At 39.7% G+C, this 22176-nt stretch overlaps 1 protein-coding gene across 3 annotated transcripts in view; it reads left to right on the top strand.

The window, feature by feature from the left end:
* Nucleotides 1–22176, top strand: part of SHROOM4 (shroom family member 4) — a 135820-nt gene that overhangs the window by 96360 nt on the left and 17284 nt on the right. For all 3 annotated transcript variants that reach the window (XM_047844495.1, XM_047844493.1, XM_047844494.1), the window contains exon 4: nucleotides 4839–4900. In XM_047844495.1, the coding sequence (XP_047700451.1) occupies nucleotides 4839–4900 (62 nt within the window). The remainder of the gene's footprint in view (nucleotides 1–4838; nucleotides 4901–22176) is intronic.

Here is a 22176-nt window from a genome sequence, read left to right as displayed (position 1 = left end):
AGGGAACTTTGTCAGATGGTGGTAGTGTTCTGTATCTTGATAACCATTTGAGTTACACAGGTGTATGCATTCATTGAAACTCAACAAATGTGCACTTAATACTTGTGCATTTCCCTGCAAGTAAATTTTGCCTACAAATATTATAAACAAATATCAAACTTTATTTAATATGTATGCTGATGTTTTTGAAGTATATTGATGTATACAACTTATAGTTTTCAGCATACAAATGTTGCAAATATTTAGCTATTATCCCTAGAATTTCATGGTTTTGATGCTATTGTAAATGGTATTGTTTTCTTAATGTCAAGTTAAAATTCATTGTTAATACTATATGGAAATACAATTTAATTTTGTATATTGGTCTTGTGTCCTGCAACCTTGCCAAACTCACTAGTTCTAGTAGCTTTGTGGTAGATTTTAAAAAGATTTTCTATATAGACAATCATGTCATCTGCAAATGAAATTGTTTTTTATCTTCCTTTCTATTGTGTATACATTTTCTAGGGGAGGGGGGGCCTTCTTGCACTGTCTAGGACCTCCAACACAATGTTTAGTGGAAATAGTAAGTGTGGCTAGTGTTGCATTGTTCCTAATCTCTCCATATTAAGTTTGATGTTAGCGATAAGTTTTCATAGATGCCCTTTGACGGCTTGAGGAAGTTCCCTTTCATTCCTAATTTGCTGAGAGCTTTCATCAGGAGCAGATGCTGGATTCTTTAAAATGCTTTGTCTATATCTATTGAAGTGATCTTATAGTTTTCTCTTTTACTCTATTGATATGGTGAATTCTATTGATTGGTTTTTGAAATAAGAACAAGACTAGATTTGCTAATATTTTGTTAGGGATTTTTGTGTTTATGATGATCAGGGATTTTAGTCTGTAGTTTTCTTATAATGTCCTTGTCTGGTTTTCATGACAAGGTGCTGGCCTTACCAAATATGTCGGGAGGTTGTTCCTCCTCTTCCATCTTCAAAAAGAGTTTGCATACTACTGGTATTATTTCTTCCTTAAATGTTTAGTAGAATTTATCATCGAAGCCATCGGGACCTGGAGTTTTCTTTGTGGAAATATTTTAAACTACAAATTCCATTTCTTTAATAGATACAGGTCGTTTCAGTTATCTTTTTCTTCTTGAGTGAGCTTTGGTAATTCATCAAGAAAAATCTGTCTATTTTCTTTAAGTTTTCAAATTTATGGGGATAAATCTCTTTGTCACTTTAAAAATGCATCAAGAATGTAAGATAGATTGGTGGATGGGTAGAGGAGTGAATAGGTATGGAATCAGGCAGATGTAGTAACATAATCATTGCAGAATCTAAGTGGTGGGTATATAGATGATTGTAAACTTGTTCAACTTTTCTGGATGCTTGGAAATACTTAAGACAAAATGTTGAAGCAAAGAGGAGAGGAAATATAAAATAATGATTAAAAAATCACTGATGCTGGAACCAGACTGCCTGCATTCAAATTCCTAAGCTTCCCCATGTGAAAAAAAAATGCAAGTAATAACTTACTTCATAAGTTGGTTGAGAGGATTAAATGGTGGAACATGGGTAAAGCACTTAGAACAGTATCTACCAGAGAGTTATCATCTTTTGAGTGTGAGTTATTGTCTCCTAAACTAAAGGGAGATTTGAGCTTAGTTTGAAATGTTTGCTGAAAGAAGGTCCTGCGAGTAGACAGTAGAGGAAGTAGTCTGAAGTTGGGGGAAAGGACATGATGGCTTGCAGGAGTATTGGCCCAGAGCTGGTAGCTCCATAAGAGAAGGAGATGAAATGTGAAGGTTGCAGCAGTTGGTAGCAGCAATGCAGGTGTGCCTGTGCCCACACCATGCCTCTCCTTTTGTACTCTGAAGGAAGGGGACACAATGGGTTCCCAATGCCAGTTAGACCAGCTCAGCAAGTCTGCTTATACACTAGGCTTTCAGATATGTGAAGCCACTTCATGCCTGTTTCTTCCCCTGCCACCTGAACACCCACATGTACATGCCAGACATAGGAAAACTTACAATATGGGATAGGACACCCCAGGTCAAATGACCAAGGTGGTTGTGATGGTCGGTGGCTGTCTGAAGTAGGGTTGAGATTCTGCTCCTTATGGCCCCTGAAAGAGGTTAGGGAGCTAATTAGCTCCTTAGTACTTTAAGAGAACTAAAATCATCATGCACTTACATTCCTCATACTTCATGCCAGTTAGTTTTTCACATATTATCAGATTATTTCATTTAACAATTGTTTGAGATTAAGGTATAATAGGATCCCCATTTTTAAATAATTTTTTATTTTTTTATGTTTATTTATTTTTGAGAGAGACAGAGTGCAAGCAGGGAAGGGGCAGGGCGAGAGGGAGACACAGAATTCAAAGCAGGCTCCAGTCTCTGAGCTGTCAGCACAGAACCCGATGCGGGGCTCGAACTCACGAACTGCAAGATCACGACTTGAGCTGAAGTCGGACACTCAACTGACTGAGCCATCCAGGCACCCCTAGAATCCCCATTTTATAGCCAAGGAAGCTGAGGCTCACAGAGGTGACACATCTAGCAAGTGGCAAACGCAAAACTTGAGCAACATAACCATAACTGACATTTGAGTATCCACTTTGCACTCAGTATTATTCTAGGCACTTTATATGTATCAACTCATTTAGTCCTGGAAGCAATCGGGAAATAGGTACTGTTATTATGATGATCTCACTATTAAATAGCTGGGGGAGATAAGCTAAAGAGAAGCTGTGTAGTTTGCCTGAAGTCATACCACTAGGGAAGGGCAGGTGTGGTATTTGAATCCATGTCATCTAGCTTCAGAGGCCAAGCTCCTAGTTGTGCTACACTGCCTCTCCATAAGCTAATTGAAAAGCCCAGGCCCAAACTGAGGGTTGATGGGGGGAAAGGGGAGAGGGGAAAATGCATGATGGGCATTGTTGGGATGAGCACTGGGTGTTGTATGTAAACGATGAATCATGAGAATCTACACCCCAAACCAAGAACACACTGTAGACACTGTATGTTAGCCAACTTGACAGTAAATTATATTAAAAAAATAGAATATACTATTTAAAAGATAAAAAAATAAAAGCCTTGGTTGATATTGTCAAATTCTCCTCCTGAAGACAGTGCTTGTCTTCCCCATAACCTTGTTAATATTTAGCATTTTCATTAAGTTTAACCTGGGCCAATCAAATAAAGAGAAAATTGGAATGCAAAAAGAAAGAGAAAGAAAAGCCCAGGCCCTCTCCAGTATGGCAGGATGCCTTCTAGCAGTATAACTTCGATTGGGGCAACAATTGAACCCCGTCTGCGACAAGCTGTAGGGCTCACTGCCTCATTGGTCCATAGAGTACAGGCAGTTTACACCAACTTAAGTGATTCAAGGAAACAAAGTAAGGTGATACTGGGGAGCTGACAAGGAGGTTGCAAATTGGGACAGGACTTTGGTTTGGCCACTGCTATTTACTGAGCACTTTCCACAGGGCATGGACAGGAAATCCTGGATCCCACTGTGCCTGAAGGAGTAATAGTGTCTTTGAGGGCAGGAACATCTCAGAAGGGTGTTGAGGCAGAGTTTGAAGTCTAACAAGTGGTCATAGCTGCTCTAATATGACAAGTACAGGCAGGGACCGCTCTGGTCTTGGGAAAGCTATAAAACCTCATCTTTCTTGTGACTGCTAACATCTACAGCCTCTCGCATGCCAAGCATTGTGCTAGGCATTCTCTATGCATATCCCATTTTGTACTCACTCCGGGGAAGCCAGCAAAGCTTGATGGCATAGCCCTTATTTACTAGATAGGAAGCTGAGGTTCAGAGAGGTGATATAACTTCCCTCAGACAGCACAGCTAATAAGTGTCTTAGCCAGAATGACAGACACTAAGTATCTTACCCCCAAAAGGGAGCAAATTTTTTTTTTACTGGGGCAAAGGTTAATAAAACTTTGAATAGGACTAATGACAGCATTGGAGGAAGAGGGAATTTGGGAGATCAGTGAGGTTTAGGAAAAATTGTGCTTTCCTGTTGAGTTAAGCTTTGGGTTGCCAGGTAGAGAATGCTGCATGCAAAGTCAGGGAGAATGTCAAAAGGCAAATTTGCATCAGATTTGGATCTAGAATAGGAAGGGAGGAGCATTTTTACAAATGGCACATATGGCTTGAGCTACAGTTTGCTTGGGCAAAGCCCTTAAGGAAAAAATGTCCAGGGTGGAGAGCATGCTTCTGTAATGTGGGGACCGTGGCACCTGGCACTCGTGTTCCCCAGAGATGAGCCCGCCTCAGCCGCTACCAGTGGATCTGGGAGGATAAGGAAGGGCCCCTGCAGTACAAAGGTGTGCTGGCATGCATGCTCTGTGTGTGCCTCACCTTGGGAAAAGGTTAGAGCAGCACGGGGCTTCAGGCCTGAAAGCCCCCTCAAGGGCCAGGGCTTCGAAGAAGATGCTTTCTATGTTAGAAGAGGCAAGAGGAATGAGCAGGTTCATGTGGCAGAATAAACAAAAAGACCTGCTTCACAAGAGCCAGAGCAAACAGCAAACGTGCTAAACTCGTTTACAAGATGGTTTGGGAGGGGAGTGGAGAAAGAGAGGGAAACACGGAGTTTCTAGAGCACATGATCCAGGTCTCTGAGTACTCTCTTAGTCTCTGCATGCCCCCAGCAGTTCACCAGGCCTCTGGACAGAAAGGCAGCACTCCAGGTGCATATTTCTCTAGCCTGTGTGGGAAAGTAGAAGAAACCAAGTGCGGGGAGCGGGGTCTGGTCAGGGACAGGCTTCTGACCTCTTCACATTTTTGAAGACATCTGGATACCTGGCTGCTCAGAGCTCCCTAATTTATCAGAATTTTGCTTTGCAGGAATTTTCTGGGGATAAATGGAAACCAATAACAGGAAACAGGAAGACCAGCCAGTCAGGGAGGTAAGTGATCACTCAGGGAGTGGGGTGCGTTGATGTCTCTGAGACTTCTATAGAAATTGGTAAGATCTTCTGTTTGCTCGGTTTCCTTTGAGGAACCTGGCCTGGTGTGTCCATACCAAGAACTTCATACCACAGATGTAATCTAGCCTGCTCCCCAGGCAGCTGGGCTACAGACCAAACTGATCACTATGATGTTTTGGAATACATAGTAGTCAGTATGTTGTGGGGAAGTGTGCCCATCAGCTCAGAGGCCTGGGGCAGTCTTGCCCACCCACAAGGACATGTGGGAGCAGGTCATGCTGAAATATAGGTGAGACGGCATAAAGTATGCTCACATCCACAGCAGCCACTGGACAATTAATTGGAAAGTACAGAGACGAGATAAGACTGTCCATCTACCACTGTGCCTTTGCCTCCTTTGTTGGAGCCACCTGTTTTTTGGCCTCTGCCACCTTTCTTTTTACAGGGCTTGTGAAGAACTTAAGGCATATCCAGGGGCAGATCATGCTAACGATAGATTAAAATTCCTGGAAGAAGGTAGGGACATTTTTGCAAACAGCACATATGGCCTGGACTAAAGGGAAGAGAGTTGCTTGGACAAAACCCTTAAGGAAAAAAAAAGTAGAGAGTCTACTCCTGTAATGTGAGGAGCTTGGCACCCAGTGCTCATGCTCCCCAGAGATAAGCCCGCTTGCCATAGGCGACTAGAAGGAGTGGACAGTTAGTTTTTCCAGTTTGCTCTCCATCAATCAGCCTGGCAGCCTTCTTTTTCATGAAATTCCTTGATGTGTTCTTTTAGCCAGTTCTTCTGTAGGTCAAATTACACAAGATACCCTGAAATTATATTGATTCTTTAACTCAAACTCTAGAAATGAAGGAGGAAGAAGGCCCTTAGTTGTGCCTCTGTGGGGGCACCAATGGAGGGAGCACCAAGGAAGTGGACTAGAATCCTGGGTCTTCTGACCCCCTGTGATTTGGTGGTACATTCAGGAATAATTTTGGCTTTCTTTTGACTCCAAAGTATGGGACACCCATCAGGTTTCTGGTTGGCCATGAGAAAAGAGAGGAACCCAACATTTTTGAATAATCTACTAAGTGTCAGTCACTGGACTGGATCTTTTTTAACCCATAATCTCATTTATTCCCCACAACAGTTCATTTCATTACATATTTTATAGATGAGGTCACACAACCAATAAGCGATGAGGCCAGAATTTGGACCCAGGTTTGTCTAGCCCCAAAGTTTATGCTTTTCCCCTTACAACTTCATCGATTAGGATCCCAAAGGAAACCTTTCAAAAGGATCCCTCAGCATCCTGTCTCAGAAGTCTGAGGCCTTTGGAACTCTCTGGCTGGTCTGATTCCCTGCTGTGGATCTGCTGAGTTTCCCATATTAGACTGAGACCTTTGAGAGAGGAGACCACATCTCGGCCTTATCTTCTTACCACAGAGACTTATCCTCTGTGCCTAACATAGCGCCTGACACAGAGAAGTCCCTCAAGAGGTATTTGCCGTTGGCCTACCAACTGAGGAAACAGAGCCTCCTCCACCATTGAATGGGTGAAATGACACAAAAATAATAATGCTAACTAGAATTTCTTGAGCACATTGCTCTATTCTAGGCACCAAAGCACTTTACAAATATTTACAGCTGACCCTTGAATGACACAGGTCTGAACTGCATGGGTTTGCTTATACATGGATTTTTTTTTCCAATGAATACAATACAGTACTTTAAATATATTTTCTCTCCTTAATGATTTTTTAAAATGTTTGTTTATTTATTTTGAGAGAGAGCAAGTGAGGGAGGGGCAAAGAGAAACGGAGAGAGAATCCCAAGCAGGCTCCACGCTGTCAGCACAGAGTCCTACACCTACACGGGGCTCAATCTCACAAACCATGAGATCGTGACCTGGGCTGAAATCAACTGACTGAGCCATCCTGGTGCCCCCCCCAACTTATGATTTGCTTAATGAAATTTTTCTTTTCCCTAGCTTACTTCCTCATAAGAATATAGCATATGGTACCTAAGACATACAAAATATGAGCTCATTGACTATGTTATCAGTAAGGCTGCCAGTCAACAGTAGGCTGTTAGTAGTTAAGTTTTGGGGGAGTCGAGAGTTATACATGGATTTCCAACTGCATGGGGGGTGGGGATTGGTGTCCCTAACCCCCACGTTGTTCAAAGGTCAACTGTGTCTATCACCATAACCTAAAGGGGTAGTTATTATTAGTCTCTCTGGCAGAAGAAACTGATAAATTCACGTTACTAAAATCCCACAAGTGTGAGTTGATTAGACCCAGGTGGTCTACCTTTAGAGACACTAGACTCAGCTACAGTGCTTCTACAAAATGGTTCTCTTCCCAGTCAGCCAGTGAAGTAAGAGGACTTTATTCAAAACCTAGTGTATGCACTGCCTTTTTCTAGGCAAGCAGGGGAATATTAGAGAGCGAGCATCAGGAAGCACAATGCCTGTCCACCCACAGCTTGAGCAAGGAAGACTAACCCACACAAAGTTAAGTAGCAATAATCATAAATTACCACTTACAAAACAATGTGCTGCAAGCTAAGTTACACATATTATGTTATGTTTTATATTTTCCAAGATCCTTTCAGGTATGTATTATTATAACTAGAACAGTGGCTTTCAAACTTGAATGTGCTTTAGAAACACCTGGAGGGCTTGTTAAAACACAGACAGGTGGATCCTACACTTACCCCCCAACCCCTTCCAGAAACTGTGATTCAGTAGGTATGGAATAAAACTAAAAATCCGCATTTCTAACAAGGTTGTCCAGGTGATGCTCATGCAGCTGGTCCTGGGATCACACTTTGGGAACCACTGACTCAGAGAAAGATATGAGGCTCAGAGAAGTTATAGTAGTTTACTGAAGGTCTCATGGCTATCAAAGGGACAAACCAGGATTTAAACTTAACTTTTGCTTACTCTGACGAGTTGTTGTAAGATGAAAAGTGTCAAATACATGGTTTAAACAAGAAGTATCTGGCACGTGGTAAGGAGCCAATACATGATAAATTGTTTTCTATTTAAGTTTGCTGGAGGGTAAGAAAACTGAAGGCTGGGACCTACAGGAGGAAAAACCCAAGGGGGCTAAGCAGAGTATGTTGGAGAAATAAACTTCACGGGTTAATGGTTCTGGCCTTGGAATCAGCCTGCCTGGGTTCAAATCCAGATTCTTATTTTCTCTAGCTTGTGTAACCTTGGCAAGTGGGTGGCTCTTCCTCTCTCTGCCCTATCAGTTTCTTTATTTGTGAAATGGGGTAAGAGTACCTAGCTTAGGTGATTGTTGCCAGGATTAAATTGGAAAATAGGTACAAAGCATTTGGAACAAAACCTGGCACAGTAAACCCTCGGTAAATGTTAGTTGTAATAATAAAGAGGAATATGGGGGAGCAGCAGCAGCAGTAACAGTAGAGGAAAGGGGTGAAGAGTGAAATATTGGACCAGGATAGGTAGGCCTTGAAAACTATATAGTATCACAAATACGAAAGATACTGCAGGTTATTGATCAGGTAAATGATGTGATAAATGTGGTACTGAGGCAAACTTGCTGCATTTGTAGCCTAGATAGGTTGAAGGAAGAAAAATTAGGGTAAGTGATCCAGGCATGAAAGAGGAGGGCCTTGGATTGGGAAGGTGGAGGTGCAGTAGGAATGAAGCAGAAGAGATAGATAAATATGTGTGATATATTGGAGGGGGGGTGTGCGGAGATGTTTATTGTGAAAACAAAATTACAGAAAATTAAAAACAGAAGAAAAAGTAGCCTTATTCCTACCACCCAAACACCCTGATTGTTTTTATTTCCCTACCAGCTCTTATCTATAGGTATGGAGATTTTTTTGGCATAGTTATATAAAAACTATGTAGATGCGATTTTTGTGTGTCCGGCTTCTTTTTTTTCCCCACTAAGCATTACTTGGCAAACAATTTTTCATGTTACTATACAGGCCTCCTCAATTGTTATAAATTTTAATGGCTGCATATTTCACCAGCTTAATGTGCTGTAATTTGCTTAATCATTCCCAAATTGTTGGATAATTAGGTTGTTTCAAATTTCTTGCTATTATAAAGTAATGCTGCAGAAAAATTTGGAGTAGCTATAACCTTTTTCTCATTGTGAATTATCTCATTAAAATAATTATCTAGAGTTGTGATTACTAGTTGAAGCAATGTGAACATTCTTCTTGTTCTTGATCGATTTCACCAAATTGTTTTCCCAGGAGGCAATTTACACTGCCATTAGCAATATATAAGGATACCATTTTCCCCCAAATCTTGCCATCTGTGGAAAATGTTTCTAATGCAATGGGCATAAATGGCACCTATTATAATTTTAATTGGCTTACTTTGATTATTCTAGTTTGAAATGTTTTCGTGTGTTTATTTAATATTTGCATTGTTTCTCAAGTGAATTGTCTGTTCAAATGATTTGTTTACAAATAAGTGACACGTTTTGAGGGAAGAGTAGAGAGAACTGGTGACTGGAATTTGGGAAAGAAAGGAAATAAGTCAAAAATAACTCTGGGCAAAACAACAACACTCTGAGCCCCAGGTGACCTGGAGAAAGTTATTGAAGTAGCTGGGACAGGTGAGAGAGGGGAGCTAGCTTGGTGCAGAAGATAAGCTTGAGTTGAGATATGTTGAACTTGAAATTAGTGAGGAAGACAGGTGGATTCTTTGCAGGAGGTTTGTCAATCATCCAGGCAGGGAGTAGGATGAGGAAGAAGAACCAGTAAAGGAAACTGAATGGGCAAGCAGCTGGTGTGGCAGAAGAGGTTGGCCAGTGCACCATCACAGAAGATACAGAGAGAATTGCTACTGGCTCTGACAATTGGGAATAGCAAGTGACCTTCAAGAAAGCAAACTTAGTAAAGCAATGGGCATAGCAAGTAGATGGCATGATGGTCTGTGAGGGGTATTCATAGAAGAAAAATGTATAGAACTTTACACATCATAAATTCACCTATTTTAAGTGTAGAATTCAGTGAGCTTTGGTAAATTTATGATGCTATGCAATCATCACCACAATCCAATTTTAAGACCTATCCATCTCCCTACAAAGATTCCCTGTGCCCATTTATAGTCACTCCCCATTCCCACCATCAACCTCAAGCAACCACAAATCTACTTTCTGTTCCCGTGGATTTGCCTATACTGTACACTTCCAGTAGATGGAATGATACAATATGAGGGCTTTTGTGTCTGGCTTCTTTCACTTCGTGTGCTATAATGGTTCATTGTGTTGTAGCCTGTATCAGTATTTCATGCCTTTTCTTTGCCAAATAATAGTCCACTGTATGGATATACCACTTTTTATGTATCCACTTATCTATTTAGTGGACATTTGTGTTATTTTCACTTTTTAGCTGTTGTGAATAATGCTGCCATGACCATTCATGTACAAGTTTCTGTGTGGACATGTTTTCAGTTCTCTCATACTTAAGAGTGGAATTTGGGGGCCATATGGTAATTCTATTAACTTTCCAAGGAACAGCCTGTTTTTCAAAGTGGCTGTACCATTTCCCATTTCCACTAGCACTGTAGGAAGGTTTCAGTTTCCTTTCATTAATTTTAATACAATGAATATGTGTTAGGGTGACCATGTGATTTGAAAAACATTTTAAAGGAAGAATTCGAACACTTCAAAATGCTCTAAAAGTTGGCCAGGGAAAGGAATGAGATAAATGGGGTGGTAATTAGAGCAATGAGTTTTAAGTTGGTGGTTCTCAGAATGTGTTCCTAGGACCAACACCCTCAGTATCTCCTCTGAATTTGTTAGGGATGAAAATTCCAAGGCCCCACTCAGACCTACTGAATCAGAAACTGGGATGGGGCCCACAGTCTGTATTTTAACAGCCCTGCAAGTGATTCTTATTCCAGCTACTGATGAGAACCATTGGTTTAAGTGAAGGTTTGGTCAGGATCTGGGAGACTGGTTTAAATTTAAAACCAGAAGAGAGAGGTCAATGGAAGGAAAAAGAGTATGGATTCTTAAGATGGATGACAGTTTATGACCTCAGGGAAGATGAGAAGGTCAAGGGCAGAGATGACATTTAAGAAGAGAAATCTTGATGGAGTTTCCGCTCACCTTCCCCTCCAACCACCACAATACAAATTTTTAACATTTTTTATGTCGTTTCTGTCTCAATTGGAATGATGGGTGTAGGTGGGAAAATCAAATGTATATTCTTGAGCCATTGTCTTTGTTTGGAAGCCTGCAATGAATTTTAATTCCAGGTAGTTACACTCTTGGTTGTATCCCTCCACTGTTATTTGGTTTGTGTGCAGAGAATGCAAATGCATTATAATATTAGCAGGAGGGAAAACCGGCGGTGAGTAGCTCTGCTGGGAGAAAAAGCTATATACATAAGCTATGTATTTAAAAGCCAAAAGAAAGTATTTTCCAAATTATCTCTTTTTGTTTTCTGTACCTACAATTGCTTCCTGTGATCCTTTCCATTTTACCACTTGGCACAGAGCTTTAAAGTGTGTAGAGTGTTTTTATACACATGGCCACATTTACAGTTAATCCTCACAACAACCCTATGCAGTTAAGCCTTATTTTTTCCCATTTCACTGAAGGAAGCTGAGACTCAGGAAAGGTAGTATTATACTATTATTAGCAACGACAACAAAAGGTATAATAGCTAACGTTTATTAAGTGTTTCTTATGTGTCAGGCACTGCTATAAGCATTTCCCTTTCATTATTCATTATTTATCATGACCCTACAAGATAGTTACCATTTATTGACCCAATTTTACAGACAAGGGAACTTACAGATAGATTAAAGTCCTTTTCCCAAGGTCAAACAGGCATCTGACTCCAAAGCCCTTTGCTTCTGGGATTATAAAGCAAGTACGTGACAAAACTGGACTACTACCCAGTTGTTTCAGTTCTCAGCCTAGGGCTTTCTTCCTTCCTTTTATCAAACCACACCATAAGCAGAGTATAGAATATCTAGTACACATTTCCTATTTGCTGAGTGAAAGAAAATGGATAATTCAGAGTTGAATCTCATTGTATTAGGAAGAGTACACTTTTCAGGAAGGCTTTGCATCTAAGAAGAATGCAGTCTTCCGAGGCATGGAAGGATTTGTCAAAAGCGTGACAAAGGGAATTTAAATATCTGGGTATTAATTTAATCCTGGACACACAAAACTTATCCAAGGAAAATTATAAAACTCTAATGGGAGAAATAAAGACCTGAATAAATGCATAGCTGTACTCTGCTTCAATTTGGGAAGACTAAATATAGCAATGATTATAACACTCCCTAAGTTAATACTGATTAGAGTCACTGTGGGACTTTATAGAACTTGCCAAATTCATAGTGAAATTTATCTGGAAGAACAAGTAGGCAGTAATACCAAAGAATACATTTATTTAAAAAGGAAATGAGGGGCACCTGGGTGGCGCAGTCGGTTAAGCGTCCGACTTCAGCCAGGTCATGATCTTGCGGTCCGTGAGTTCGAGCCCCGCGTCAGGCTCTGGGCTGATGGCTCAGAGCCTGGAGCCTGTTTCCGATTCTGTGTCTCCCTCTCTCTCTGCCCCTCCCCCGTTCATGCTCTGTCTCTCTGTCCCAAAAATAAATAAATGTTGAAAAAAAAAAATTTTAAATAAAAAGGAAATGATGGTAGACCTACCCTATCAGATTTTAAAGCCTGTCATAAAGTGACAATTATCAAAACCATATGATAGTGCGTTGAAAACAGGAAAACAGTGAAATGTTTTTTTTAAAGATTCTAGGAATAGATTCAAGCTATTCTAAGAATATAGAGCACTGGAAACATCCCTGAACTGGAGAAAGCAATCATTCTTTCTTTAATGTTGGAATTGTAGGTATCATTATGGAGAATAATTAATTTTGTTAACGTTTATTTTATTTTTGAGAGACAGAGACAGAGCACGAGTGGGAGAGGGGCAGAGAGAGAGGGAGACGCACAGTTTGAAGCAGGCTCCAGGCTCTGAGCTGTCAGCACAGAGCCCACCGCGGGACTCAAACTCATGGACCATGAGATCATGACCTGAGCCAAAGTCGGATGCTTAACTGACTGAGCCACCCAGGCACCCAAGAATGATTAACTTAGATAACTAGTACACACTTTACTCTGTAGTAAATTCAAAAAATCAGACAGTGAATTAGCATATTTATTCCAGCTTGGATAGAAGATAAATTTGTGTCTGTTAAATGGAGGATACCATTAGAGACAAGATGGATGATTTTAAATATATGAAAGTTGGGGGGGAGGGACCTTTGTACAACAAAATGTAATATAAAGCTGAACAACAGAATGAGAAAAATATCTGGGGCCAGCATCACTGATAACAGTTGACTGTCCAAAAAATATAAAGAATGGATATAGATATAGAAAGTCAGCTTTCAGATTCAGCTTCATAAAAGAGCAAGGAAACTGGGCAGGGACTTTACACATGAGAAAATAAAGGCAGTAAAATAACTGCATGGAAAAGTACAAGATCACTAGCAATTAAAGACATGCAAACAAAAACAACTTCCACATATCACAACTTGCTTATTAAACTATCAACAATTAATGGAAATGATCAGTAGAAATTACAAAACATTATCTTGACAAGGCTGTGGGGAAACTGTTTCTGGGAGCAGTATAAGTTGATTCAGTTTTTCTGGAGGGCAATCTAGAAATATGTGACAGAAGTTACAAAGCTATTTGTTCATACTCTTTGGCCCAGCAGACCCCCAAGGGAATAACCTAAAAAGGAAAAAATGATTTGTTTAAATATATTCATAGTAGTGCTATTTATAATCGGGGAAACCATTTACCATGCTAATATATTATCATCATGGAACAGAATATAGCCATTAACAATGGCAGGTGTACAAATATTGGCTCTTGCACAGAAATGAGTATTTGTAATAATATTAACCAAAAAAGGGCTAAATCCTAAATCACATGTTGAATCTGATAGTAGCCATACACAAAGAAAATTCAGAAAGGCAACTGGTAAAGTGTAAGTAGCTGGAATTGAATGTGCATGGTGTTTTTTGGGTATATGTCAAATTGCTGGATTTTTATAATGAAAAAGAAAATCTCAAGAAGAGAACTGGTTGGTTTGATTTAGGCCTGGGAAGTTAAAGATCAAAGACTTTGGAAAGAACCACATACTAATGACAGATAGACAATATTACTTACTAAACACATTTGATCTCACTGTTACCTAGAATTCAGTTTGATAGAATTCTCCATCAACCAACACTTCTGCTTATTTAAATCTGTAAGAGCTTTGATGTTTCTGAGGGTGTACATCACCAGACCTTTGCGAATTTCCAAATCTGTCACTACCACCCCAACATAGAACCTCCCCAACCCCACAAATAAACATTGTATTTTCTAGCTGAGAAGCATCACTTTCTTAAGAACTTTCCATCACTTCTGTGTCCAGTACTAGCTTACAGATAATTTGCATTTCAGTGCCATTATTCAAAAGAAGCACATTTTCTCTCTGCCACAGTTACTGCACCTGTGTACCTCAATGGCAAATAGAAACCCACCAAGCCACATTGAAATGCCAAGTTGTTGACTAGGCTCTCTCCTTTCTTTGGTGACTTGTCCTATAAGCCAGTATTGCGATGCCTTGAAGTCAAATTCATATCCTTTGCAAAATGACCAGTTACTACATTTCCTGAATTTTTAGGGTTACTCTTAAATGTTAAATACATGCATCACAGAGAACTACTCCATAATAATAATTCTCATTAATAATTGAACAAGAATGTCTTTTTTATTTTTTAAATGTTTATTTTTGAGAGAGAGAGAGAAATAAAGAAAGACAGAGAGAGAGCACGAGAGCATGAGCAGGGGAAGGGCAGAGACAGAGGGAGACATAGATTCTGAAGCAGGCTCCAGGCTCTGAGCTGTCAGCACAGAGCCTGACGTGGGGCTTGAACTCACGAACCACGAGATCATGATCTGAGCTGAAGTTGGATGCTTAACTGACTGAGCCACCCAGGTGCCCCAAAAATGCCTTTTAAACTTTTAGACAAGATAGAATCATGTTCTTTATAACTTTCCCATTGTATTCTTTAAAATTCAGTACATTAACATCTGGTATACATGAGGACTCAAATAGACAACACTCCCTCTCTTTCCCTGACCCATCCATTGCTTAACCATGGTTGGGCACCAAATTTCCTTGAATAACATCAGGATTCCCAGAACTTTTTGGACCTCCAGTATTCCCATTATTTTATTTTGTAAATCTTCAGCCCAGTTGTCACATGGATGGTGTATATATATATATATATATATATATATATATATATGTATATATATATATATATATATATATATATATAGTTACTTGAATGAATTTAGTTTTGAGAAGTTTTTTTTTTCCAAATGGCTTTATACCTCTTAAGATAACCTGATGAGTTGGGAACCTGGTAGGTAATGATGATTAGAGCAGATCTCAAAGTGTGGTCCCAGACCAGCAATACCATCATCATCTGGGAAATTGTTAGAAACAAAAATTCTCCACCCTTCCCCAGACTTACTAAATCAGACATTCTGGGGTAGAACCCAGCAGTCTTTGTTTGAATAAGCCCTCTAGGTGGCTCTGATGCATGCCCAAGTTTCAGAACCTCTGCATATCAGAGAATAGAACCTTGATTGCCTTGGCCAGCCTGATCCTCAGCGGAATTGTTCTCGTGGATATCAGACCATCCAGGTCCCTTGACAGTGTTTTACTTATTCCTAAAATGCCTTTTATTAAATCTCTTGAGAAGGTTATCAGAACCCTGGCGAGGCAGCATGTTTTATTAGCAAAAGCGTGGGCATGAGAGACCTCAGCTATTACTTCTCCTGGCCCCTATTCCCTTTGTGTTCACCAAGTTGTTTAACTTCTCTGAGCCTCATTTCTAACATGGACAAAAGAAAACCTATGCCAGAAGATGTCTTGAGAGTTAAATGAAATCAGGTCTTTCTGCTGTCCAGCCCTGTGCCCGATGCATGATGGACTCTCAGTAAACAAGACCGATTGTTATCATCCCTTGCCACCATTTCCATGACACTATGTAAAATCCAAAGGAATAATGGGAAGACCTCTTCAAAATTCTAAGTTGGGGCCATTGGAGAAAGGGAGCTAGTCTTTACCCAGGACAGTCCCAATAATACAATGACTTCTCTGATGTCTTCAAAGGACACTTTACAACAGCCTCCTGGGGGGCTGTAGAAGGTTCAGGACGAGTCTTGCTACTTGCATTTGTCATTGCCAGATGAGTTGTTCTTTACTTTAAGTTCTGTGATGCCAGAGGCAGAGAAGGGTAGCAACAACAAACTCTTTGGCCCTTCTCCCCTCCCTGTGCAAGCCTCCTTGTGTCTCACTTCCTGGATCTTGCAAATATTTCCTTCAGCAATAACCTGGGAGTGGCTGTTTCTCTTGGAGCAACCTTATCTTTTGGCTGCTGAGGAAAGGGAAAGGGGAGAGGAGCTGACCTCTGTGCCCTTGCTGCCGAGATCCCGGAATGCCAAGCTATTGTGGTGGGTTTAAAAGTAAAATTTCCAAACAAGAAAACTTCAGAATTGCTGAGGAAGAGGCAGGGGAGATTTTTCAGTCTCGGCAAATACTGGGTTTCATTTTCAGTCATTATTAGGCTCAAAAAAAAAGAAAGATTTTAACAAAACAAGCAAATCTATTCATCAGAAGAAAAGGTAACTGTGCCAAGAGGAAAAGAGAAGAACAGCCCAGGTCTTGGCAGGCAACTTGCTTTTGTTTTTGAGATGTAGTCTCCTTGCTGGTGTCAACAAAGCCCTTTCTTACACTTAGCTTTCATGATGCCATGGAAAGAGCTAATGTCTCCATGGACACCTGGAAATGACTGCTGTGCAAGTACGTTTTGCCTCACCTTAGGAGTCCTTGATTCGATGGGATTGTCCCTTGGAGTCAGATAAGGCAATTTTCAGTCTGGACACTACTGTTTCTTACTAGCTGGGAAAATGATATACTCCTTCTAAGCCTCGGGATTCTCATCTGCCAACTGGCAATAATGGCACCGACTTTGATGGGTTGATGGGAAGACTAATAGAAATACATACGTGAAAGTGCCTGAAACAGTGCCTAAGACACACTTGAAAGAAACTCTAGTTCTTTTTCCCTTCATGAAACTCCTTATCCTTCACTCCACTCCACTTGGTCCCAAAGCCACAGATGTAGATATCTGTGCATATAGACACCTCGAGCCTGCTGAAAATAGGACCTCTAGGGGCCAGTATCCTTCTTTGAGCCTGACACACTTCAATGGCAGCCTTCTGTTCACCAGTCTGCTTCATCTGTAGTGCCTGGAAGGGAGGGGCTATATCGGTTTTGCTCCCCTTTGATCTGGTCACCTTGCACAGAATATGTGCTCATTGACCCAGCTGATCCCATTGAAGGTTCTTTTCCTTTGTGGAGTCATTCCCACTTCTGCTTCCCTGTCAGAAGTGACTCTGCAAAGCTCATGCTGGCCCTGTAAGTAGGGAGAGGGGAGTGCCTTTAAAATCAGTATTGATGCAGAGAATAGAAATTTCCAAGTTGCCTTGCCAGAGCCCAGTGCCTCCAGATAAGGTTACAGTGCCAAGAATTGGGACACCAAATGTCTAGAAGGGCACTGTATGTTTCTTCCGACTGATTCTGGGGTTGGCTACCTATAGGTAAATTCTGTAAGGCTGACATAAGCAATTGGTGCCCAAACAAGATAACTTAGAATATCTAATCCTTTTGATTTTCACACTGCTCTTAAGCCTCAACTTGCCTTTTATTATATGTCCATTTTTAGTAGATGAGAACAGTGAGTGAATGAGCCTCGGGTTAAAATCCTTGGTTGGTGAGGGCCTCCTGGCTAGCAGACATGTGGCTGAGCTGAGACCCAAGATCTCCTGGTCTCTTGGCTATTGAGCAGGGCTAAACATTAACCAGGGGACCTTGCAGTCAAATTCCTTTGATGAGAATGAGGAAAAAGGCTGAAACACACAGCAGTGAAGGTAGTACACTGCACAACTTGCACAACGATATGCTGTGGCCCTGAGTTAGGGACTTTGTTCTAACAATAAACATAGTTCTGTTATTATTAATCATCTTTCCATGTGCCCAGCATCATTTCTAGGTCCTTTTTATATAGTTAATCCTGAAAACAGCTTTGTAAGATAAATATTTTACTGAAACTGAGATAAATTACTGTGCTCAAGGTCATGCAGCTTTTGTGTTATGGAGCCAGATTTTAAATTTTTACTGGAACTCAGACCCAAGTCTTTCTGACACTGTTCTTTCCACTCTGCCCTATTGCCTTTCCTGTGCCCTTGCGAGGGAAAGGGAAAGAGTGGTAAATTTGAGTACTATCATGGAGATGTGGCTGCCACCACCTGTATTTCATAAGATCTAAATTGGAGATGAAGGTGGAGAAGGGAGAGAGAGGCAGGGAAAGGATGTGGGAATGTGTGTGGTGAGAGATGGAAGTCAGGCTGTATAGATTGGACACCAACCTAACTGTAACAAATAACTCTGCCCCCAAACCTCCACCCCAGACCACGGCACTCCCATCCTTTTCACCCTGGACCTTTGTTTCCACAGTATGGTCCCTGAACCACTTGTATTAGAATCCCTTGGGGCAGTTGTTAAAAAGGCAGGTTCCTATGCGCCACCACAGAGGTACTTAGTCCAAATTTGGGGGGGGGGGGGGCTGTGAATTTGCATTTTAAACAACCTCTCCAGGTAATTTCGATCAGGAGCCACGCTGATTAGGAACAACTGTTCCAGACTGGTGTTTTCCAACTTTCTGGATCATGCACCCTTTTCAGAAAGAATTTTTTGAGCATGCACTTTCAATATATGTTGGTAGTTTATAAATAAATTCCTGATATGTACTAATGTCCTAATATTTATGTTTTTAAATAGAAAAAATGGTGAGCATTTTGCATTCATATTCTTAGGTGAAAATGGTTTCCAGTTTTTCATTATGTATGTTCTAGTTGTTGAGTTTGGGTATTGACATTACACAGGATTCTTTTCTTCTCCCTCAATAGATTCTAGAGTCTAGGAAGTATAAATAGTATTGAGGTTGTCTGTTCCTTGAAGGTTGATAGAATTAATGCAAGACCATGTGAGTGTGCTTTTTTGTCAAATTTATCAACATTTTTTCCAATGGTTAACAGGTGGGTTTAGATACCCCCATTCTTTGGCAATCGGTTTTGGTAATTTTTGTTTTCCTAGAAAACCATTCTAAGTTTTCAAATTTCTTTTCATAGAGTAGAGCAAATTATTCTCCTACTCTTTTCATTTACTCTGTAACTGTGGTTATTTCTCCATTTCTAATTTTGTGTGTTTAGGGTTTTAATTAGATTGGCAAGTGGTTTATCTTTTTTATTGTTTTATGTTTTCTTTTGAAGAAGTAGCTTTTGACTTTAATTATTAATTCTATCATTTATTTCCAAGTATGTTAATTTCTGCCATCAGTTCTCTTTCTGCTTTGTTTGGGTTGATTTTTGTGGCTCTTTTCTTGACTTCTTTTGCTCAATGCTTAATTCAGTGATTTTAATTTATTCGTATTTATTAATGTAAGCATCAAAGGCTTCAGATTTTCCTTTGACTACTGCTTTAATTGGTCATATTCTCTAGTTTCTGATATTTTTCTTGTTGTTATTTTCTAGGTATTCTACAATTTCAGGTTAGAGCTCTTCTTTGACTAGAAGGGAGAATATTTTTTTCCTTTTATTTTCTATGTACTAGAAATACATAGAAAATTTTCTCATTTTTGTTACTAATTTCTAGTGTTGTTGTGTTATGAGTAGGTGCTGTAGTTTGTACTTATTTCACCTTTTGGCTTAATATGTAGTCAATTTTAAAAAGGTTCAATGGACCCTTGAAAATAGAGAAGTTGAAATGTTCCCATTATCTTTGTTTTGACTATCATGTCTGTAATCAGCTGAAACAGTCTCATAGTTTATTTCTCCTTTTTTCTGCCTTTGCATTTCCCATGGATTTTGCTTTCTGAATTGTGATGCTATGTTATTTGATACATAAAGATTCAGAGTAGTTAGATCTTAATCATGCATTCTAACCACTAATTTATAGCACCCTTCTTTGTCTTATTTGTTGATTTTTGCCTTTAATTCAACTTTTTTATGCTATGAATATCATGGCTGTTGTTTTTTTCATTTTTGGCATGAATTCATTTATTTTTTTATTGAATTATAGTAGATACACAATGTTACATTAGCTTCAGGTGTACAACATGGTGATTTGAGAAGTCCATACATTATGCTATGCTCACAAAGGTAACTGGAAGCCTGTATCTCCCACTTCCCTTTACCAGTTTTGCCCATCAAGCTCACCCCCACCCTCACCTGCACCCTTCTGGCAACCATCAGGTTGTTTTCTATATTTATGGGTCCATTCCTGCTTTTTGTTTGTTTGCTTTGTTTTTTAGATTCCACATATGAAGAAAATCATATGATATTTATCTTTCTCTATATGACTTAGTTTACTTAGCATAATACCCTCTAGGTCCATCTTGTTGCAAATGGCAAGATCTCATCCTTTTTTATGGCTGTGTACAATTCCTCTGTGTGTGTGTGTGTGTGTGTGTGTGTGTATACACATACCATCTTTTTTATCCATTCATCTTCTTTATCCATTTATCTGTTTTCTTTATCCATTCATCTATTGATGACACTTGGCTTGCTTCTATATCTTGGCTATTGTAAATAATGCTGCAGTGAATGTATAGAGGTACGTATATCTTTTCAAACTAGTGTTTTCATTTTCTTTGGCTAAATACCCAGTAGTGGAATTACTGGATAATATGGTATTTCTGTTCATTAATTTATTTATTAAGCAAATATTTATTAAATACCCACTGTGTACCAGGCACTAGGTACTAGATAAATTAGACACACAAGATCTCTGCTCTCATGGAGCTTACATTTTAGTAGAGCACAAAATAAACAAGTAAAATTAGATATGTGATATAATATTAGGTGGGGATGTATGTACTGAGAAAGAACAAAATAGAAAAAAGATAATTAAGGATAAGTCATCTCTATTTTATATAAGGTGGTCAGGAAAGGCCTCTGCTTATAGCATTTGTCATCCTTTTACTTTACAGTAACCATCATGTTTGTTTGTTTCCTGATGGAGGAAATGCCAGGTGGAACAGTTTGCACACAAGGAGTTGTTATAGTCCTAAGGAACTATAGGTGGCCAAAGGCCCAAATGAGATTATGGATGTGAATTTCTGATCCATGTGAGTGATGAGCTAGTCAGGATGGGGACTGGAGATGAGCTAAGTGAAAGAGATTTTGTTCTTCATTCTATCTGAGCTTGGCTATCATTATGTATATTATTATTTCTTAAAGAAATATTCTCGGTTTTCAACGTTTATTTATTTATGGGATAGAGAGAGACAGAGCATGAACGGGGGAGGGGCAGAGAGAGAGGGAGACACAGAATCGGAAACAGGCTCCAGGCTCTGAGCCATCAGCCCAGAGCCCGACGCGGGGCTCGAACTCACAGAGCGCGACATCGTGACCTGGCTGAAGTCGGACGCTCAACCGACTGCGCCACCCAGGCGCCCCTATTCTCGGTTTTCAACATGACTATTGAATGGGTATTCTGTCTGATGATTTAATTAAACTGTTGGAATTTCCTGTCACTAAGCACTACTTACTTAGCATGATGCTGATTGCTCACAGGCTACAGCAGGAAGCCCAGATCTTCTGGTATAGAGGGCTTAACTCTTTATACTCTGAGCCTAAAGAGATGTCCTTTGACTTTGGTCACTCTTTATTAAACAGAAGTTTGCCTTTTTATGCATATTTTTGTATATATTTAAATAAACCTGTACTTCTTTCTTTAAATATTTTTTCTATTGCTTATAAGAATCTCATTTTGCCTCACAAGTGATAGTCTTTTTAATTTTCTCATAGTGTTTTTTTCTTATAAACATATACTATATATACATGTATACACATATATCTATTAAAATACACACACACACACACACACACACACATCCTTAACTCTTGAAGCTGCAATTTATTTTGGTATATAATAGAAGGTACAGCTCTAAATGTCACTGCTCTGCAGTTATCTCAAAACATTTTTTGATATCATTTTTTATCTCCTTGTTATAGAAGGTGAATTATAGATGATGTTTTTATAGATAGCTTGATATGTTTCTGGAGTTTTCATTCTGTTATATTAATCAGTAACACACTGTTTTAACTATAATTGCTTTATA

Source organism: Prionailurus viverrinus, chromosome X (genome assembly GCF_022837055.1).
Source record: "Prionailurus viverrinus isolate Anna chromosome X, UM_Priviv_1.0, whole genome shotgun sequence".
In the NCBI taxonomy this organism is placed as follows: Eukaryota; Metazoa; Chordata; class Mammalia; order Carnivora; family Felidae; genus Prionailurus; species Prionailurus viverrinus.
This window is presented reverse-complemented; position numbering and strand designations above follow the sequence as displayed.